The sequence below is a fragment of the Dendrobium catenatum genome, unplaced genomic scaffold (genome assembly GCF_001605985.2).
Source record: "Dendrobium catenatum unplaced genomic scaffold, ASM160598v2 fragScaff_scaffold_119, whole genome shotgun sequence".
Lineage (NCBI taxonomy): Eukaryota > Viridiplantae > Streptophyta > Magnoliopsida > Asparagales > Orchidaceae > Dendrobium > Dendrobium catenatum.
The window spans coordinates 163,464-170,049 of record NW_021318581.1 but is presented as its reverse complement, the minus strand read 5'-3'; the positions used below and the strand labels follow the sequence as shown (position 1 = coordinate 170,049).

Here is a 6,586-nt window from a genome sequence, read left to right as displayed (position 1 = left end):
ATTCAATATCGTTAACGACAGCCATTGTTCTTTCCCTGACACATCAACGAGCTTCATCAAGAGAATAGAGAAGAAACTGTCACCAACTTCTGCTTTTAGTAGTCTGTAATTGCAATAGATATGGCTCTACAAATATCTTTCTGAATATCAGGTGTAGTTAATTTCAAATTCTCTGGAGCGCATTCTTAATACAACATTACTTATATCTTCATTATGTTCTGCAAAATTGCAATAACTCAAGAAAATTTCCTTGGTTTTTGGAATCAAAACTCCTCATTATGCCCGCGAAATGCTAAACTTGTCGTAGAAGAAAGGAATTTTACGCCAAATCAACAGAAGAATTCAAGCGGACACGATATGCTTTTGTAGCTCGATCAGATTGTAGCTGGAAGGCAAAGTTTATATGTTGATCTTGTATTCATATAAATCCTCACAATTTGCCGTGCATTATTATGAGCATTATTAGGTCCTCCAATATAAGATCAAACCTATCAGGTTTTTTCCAATTTGAGAAACCATTCTACCAGAAATGCATCCTCTTCTTCTTTTCCTCTTCCTTCTACTCCAAAAAGATAACAATACAAACAATATGCTTTATCCTTCAGAATATTATACTTTAACCAACTAGAGTATCTATCATACCATCTCGGATTGAAACGTCGTTCTTTCATCCCAAATTTACTTTTAGGGAAGTCATGATTGCGAGGCTGACATGGCCCTTTTTGTAAATATGATCTTCGAATTTGATCACGCATGTTAAAGCTGAAATCAGAAATAGGCATATGTATTCCAGGATCCGATTGAAGATTCTCTAGATCTGTTACTGTGTTTTTTGATGATTAACCTTCAGCTCGAATTCTTTTTTTATTTTGTTCATCATCCTTAATTTCTGTACTCTCAATTGGTGTTGATACGGAGGATTTTGAGGACTTCTTAAAATATTTCTCCATAATCTTTGTACAAATCTAGATTTGTAAACTACATAAAACATAAAAAATATAATCTAATTATAAAAATAAAAACGAAGCACAAAACAAATCTAAATCAAATTCAGATTTCTTATTTAGGATTCCATGTTTTTTAAATTACCTATGACCACCAAACAAGTAAACAAATTCATATACTTTATTTTTTAAATCTTAAACAATACACTAAAACACTGACATCAATTTTTAGTAAATGAAATTATAAGTTTAGATATAAAAAAAAAAACTTATAACCAAAATAAAAGGATAGAAAATAAAATAACAAAAAAAAAAAGTTAAGTTCCTTACCTGCAGCCGGCCCGATCCAAGATGGAATAATAGAATGGAGAGCTCAGAGTAGCAGCCGCAGTGAGAGAAATGGGAAAGCGTGGACTCACCGACACTGGCGTATGGAGAACGTCGGACGCACCGGCGGAAGGCGGACGGCGGACGGCGGGTTCCTTGCATTGTGCACAGGTAAGGCCTGCGTGCTCTAGTTTAGGGAATGCGAAAGATTTTGGTTCCGTGGCAAACTTTTTTTATTATTATTTTGAACCGTTGAAGGCAGCCTAATAGGCAATGAAATAATGTGTATTAAATGTCCAAATTTGCACCGCCAGTCAACGGCGGAGTGAGGAGGGGGCCTGCGGGGGCACGTATCCCCTCCGAAATTTTTTTTTTATTACTATCTGGCGATTGGGGGGGACTGGCGATGCAAATTTGGACATTTAATACACATTATTTCATTGCCTATTAGGCTGCCTTCAACGGTTCAAAATAATAATAAAAAAAATTTGACACGGAACCAAAATCTTTAGCATTCCCTAAACCAGAGCATGCAGGCCTTACCTGTACACAGTGCAAGGTACCCGCCGTCCGCCGTCTGCCTTCCGTCGGTGCGTCCGCGTTCGCATACGCCGTGCCGGTGAGTCCGCGCTTTCCCATTTCTCTCACAGCGGCTGCTACTCTGAGCTCTCCATTCCATTATTCCATCTTGGATCGGGCCGGCTGTAGGTAAGGAACTTAACTTTTTTTTTTTGTTATTTTATTTTCTATCCTTTTATTTTGGTTATAAGTTTTTTTTTTATATCTAAACTTATAATTTCATTTACTGAAAATTGATGTCAGTGTTTTAGTGTATTGTTTAAGATTTAAAAAATAAAGTATATGAATTTGTTTACTTGTTTGGTGGTCATAGGTAATTTAAAAAACATGGAATCCTAAATAAAAAATCTGAATTTGATTTAGATTTGTTTTGTGCTTCGTTTTTATTTTTATAATAAGATTATATTTTTTATGTTTTATGTAGTTTACAAATCTAGATTTGTACAAAAATTATGGAGAAATATTTTAAGAAGTCCTCAAAATCCTCCGTATCAACACCAATAGAGAGTACAGAAATTAAAGATGATGAACAAAATAAAGAAAGAATTCGAGCTGAAGGTGAATCATCAAAAAACACAGTAACAGATCTAGAGAATCTTCAATCGGATCAAGTTGAATAATCGTTTCACAGAAGCTAATACTGAATTACTTGTGTGCATTGCTTGTTTAAATCCATCAAATTTGTTTTGTGCATTCAACAAAGAAAAGTTGATTAAAATGGCAAACTTATATCCAAGTGATTTCACTCCTTCTGATTTGATGATTCTTGATAATCAGCTAGAAACTTACATTATGGATATGCGGCTTGATGTACAATTTTCACTATTAAAGGATATAGGAAGTCTTGCTGAAAAAATGGTTCAAAGCAGAAAGGAAATACTATATCCTCTTATTTTTAGGTTATTGAAGTTGGCATTGGTACTACCCGTTGCAACAGCATGAGTTGAAAGAGCATTTTCTGCAATGGCAATCATAAAAAATCGGCTACGCAATCGAATTGGAGATCAATGGATGAACGATACTTTAATCGCTTATATTGAAAAAGAAATTTTAGATTGTATTGATAATGATACTATTATTCAGTTATTTCAAAATATGAAGAATAGAAGGTATAAGTTGTAACTTGTAAGTGTACTTCATTTTATGTTTAGTAGTTTGCTTTTAAATCAAAATTTTTAAAACTGCCAATGCCGGTCCCAAGCCCGGATGAAAAAAGTTGAGGGAGATTTTAATAAAATAATTTAGGCCCCCCTCAATAAATTTTCTGGCTCCGCCACTGTCAATTTATGAAGATAAATTTGTTTATTTGCATTTATAGTATTTCTCGCCACTTTTTTTTATTTAGTATTTAGTTAACTATAATATTCTTTTATTTTTTATAGAACCAAGAATTAAATTCAAGAGAGGTACTAACTTGGTCTTTTTAGTGGGCTCACTATCGTTATGTCACATCAATATTATCTAGGACAGCCTTCATAATTTTCTCAATAGATCTACTTTCTTAATGCTCAGTTCAAATTAGCCTTTTATATATTTTCGTCATTTAACACCAATAGATTAAGGAATAAAGTGATACAAATGTCAAGGAAATTTAAAATTTGATTGCGATTTTAACATACTAAATGATTATTAATAAATAATAAATAAATATTAAAATTCATACCCTTATTTTGCCGATCTAAGAAACAAATAAGTGCCAATACAATGTCTAGAAATAACTCCCAAAATGATCCCAAAGAATGAACACAGATATTTTAGGTGGCATCTTTGACATTTACTTTGAGATGCACCTAGGTACTTGGGAAAAAATATTTTGTGTGGACTCCGAACGTCTTCCAGAGACCAATCAGTATGCGTCATGTCACCCCTTGGTTTGGTACTGCGACTCAGTACTGCTCGGTACCGCTGACGTGGCTGCACCAAATTCGTCTCTGAATATAGAGCTGCGTCTGACATCCACACAGGATAATTTCTCTGTACTTGGAGGCATACTCTATTTATATATCAATGCATGCACTCTGCCCCATATGTTTTATAAATGCATTTTGTTCATCTGAATAAAATGTAATTTATTATAATGAACTTCTAGGGAATAGATTGTAAGACAAATTTCTAAAAAAAGAAGAAAATAATACTTATAAGTCATAAGCCAGCATATGGTCCTAGAGCTAGCTCATGAACAAAATGATGTGATGGCTGATAATGCACTTATTCTCCTCCTATGAATTTGGGAAAATTATTAGATCTGGACATCGGACTTAAAAATATGTCCGGATATATCCAATTAAAATTTGTCATGCAGACTGCACTTTTTGACTATGCTTTGATTGCGTTTTAACTGTACTTTGACTGCGCTTTACCTGTACTTTACCTGCGCTTTTGACATGCTTGATTTAAAATTCCGCGACACGTATACATTCCACATGTCAATATCTTATTGGACACCGGACGTATCTCTACATCCAGTGTCCTGACCTAATAAGTTTCCATGAATTTGAGCGTGCTGCTATAGAGGGTAAAAATCACATATTACCTCTAACATGGATTTATTTATCTTTATTTAATAGGATAATCTAATTTGACTTCCTTTGTTAAATGACTGAGTAGATGAACTATGATCATAAAGAATGAGGGTGAAATAATATTTCTATTAGACATAAAAGTTGTTTTAACATTATTATAAAGCTTTTCTAACTCACTTGGAATAATAATATTAACACAAATTGATTTTAAAAATTCTGAAATCTAAATAAGAATGCTCAGAACCTTCTTTGATGGTGTACAAGCCTAAGAATGTTTTGTAGAATTTCTTCAATAAAAGACATGCATCATGAGAACCATAATTTTACAAAGTAACATTTATAACTCTAAAAATATTTGATGCATAATTTTTAGACATTTTCATAATTTTTAGAACTTCACATACATCGATTTATATTTCTTTTACACGAGGGTATCAAAATCGGGTTGCGGGTCGGGTTTGGGTCGAATTTGATTCTAACATGCTACTATTTGACACGACCAGAACCCTAAGTACTGTTTTTATAAACATGTTAGAATTTTCAACCCGGACCCGACTCGTTTCCTGTTATAGATATATTCATTTGACAATCTAATTACTTATGCATGTGGAATGTTGAGAGCGAAAAATTATATTGGACTATTATCCATTATTCTTTTGATGAAAAGATGATTTTGTATATGTTTATTTTTAGGGGTGTCAATATTTGACACGACACGAAAATCCGACCTGGACCCGACCCGAAAAATCCGGGTTGGACCCGACCCGATTTCAAAACGGGTCGGGTTCAGGTTCCAGAAATTGACTCATTTGAAAAACGGGTCGGGTTCGGGTTGACCCGACGGGTTGCCGGGTCAACCCGCGAACCCGTTTAATTCAAAAATAATTCAAAAAAATTGAATCCGCCGCTGCCCGCTGCCGCTCGCGCCAGCTGCTAACCCGCGCTGCCTGCGCCACGCCCGCTGCCCGCCGCCCGGTCGCACCCGCGTCGCGCTTTGCTCCGCCGTGCGCGGCTTGCACGCTGGCCCGCGCATTGCACCCGCGCATTGCCCGTTCGCTGCAGTGTCCGCACCCTGCACACACCCGCTTCGCCCTGGGATTCGTGTCGGGTCGGGCACCAGCAAACGACCGGGTCGGTCCGGCTCGATTTTCGAACCCCGTTTCTCTACCCGGGTGGTTAGGTCGACCCATTTTCACCGGTCAGTCGGGTTCGACCGCTAAACCCGACCTGTGAACCCGAAATTGACATACCCCTATTTATTTCTACATGTAATGGAATATTTCTAATCGTTCTTTGATGTTGAGTCTTACTGATATAAAATTAGGATGAAGAAACAACTCTTTCAATTTATTTCTAGAGTCGTGATTAACATCCGTTTTTCTCGTATGATAAGGAATAATTATTCTCCTTCAAGTATTGGACCAAGGACTGTTTTACAATTGTAAGAGAAAAAACCCTAAAGAATGAACAGTGAACTGGTTACCACTATGGTTCCAACAATCTGAATATATATCATGATCATAATTCTTTTAAGTAATTATAAACTATAGTTCCAATTCTGAACACAAATCTTTCAACTAATTATTTCATTTTTTACAACAAATAGATTCCTTATGTTGCTTAAAAAAAAGTGAATTTGAGATACCCGAAAGATTATATGTATTCCTACAATTTTACTTGATGATCATCAATCTTAGAGCATACGCAAACTTTTTATTCACTTTATGGAAGCTAAAGAGACAATTATCTTAAGTTGTTTGATGTGCGCTCATGCATGCCATTTAAGAGACGATATTCCTAAAGTCATGGTAGTAGCATAATTATATATTTATCAATAATAGAAAAAGTTTTTTTTTTTTTTCTTAATTAAAACCCACAAAGGCCTTACGTGTTCATCAAAAAATGCGTTACATGGTCCTTAAAAGAACCACTAGCTCTCTACTGCTCGAACAGTACAAGCCAAAGAAAAGAAAAACCTACGAGCCTATGGTCCTCATCCTAATATACAATTAGATGCCAAAATAAATACTACGGCTGAAATAAACGCCACCCAAAAAAGAAGCATCGCGAATAGCACGTTCAGACCATCTCCACTGCAAAAAATGAGAACAGACAGCAAAAACCAAAAAGAAAAACAATAGAAAGTACCTTGATATGAAAAGAAGATCTGGTACTTCAAAAATTGAAAGAAATTGCCAAGAATCTCTCTCTTTT

The 6,586-nt window shown here is 35.4% G+C and overlaps 1 protein-coding gene across 1 annotated transcript in view; it reads left to right on the top strand.

Annotated features, from left to right (window-relative positions):
• Positions 1 to 1,375: 1,375 nt before the first annotated feature.
• The window catches only part of LOC110099355 (zinc finger MYM-type protein 1-like), a 7,462-nt gene continuing 2,251 nt past the window's right edge, over positions 1,376 to 6,586 (top strand). The window contains exons 1-2 of the mRNA XM_028697930.1: positions 1,376 to 1,442; positions 1,799 to 1,975. Coding sequence (XP_028553763.1) covers positions 1,376 to 1,442; positions 1,799 to 1,975 — 244 coding nt within the window. The remainder of the gene's footprint in view (positions 1,443 to 1,798; positions 1,976 to 6,586) is intronic.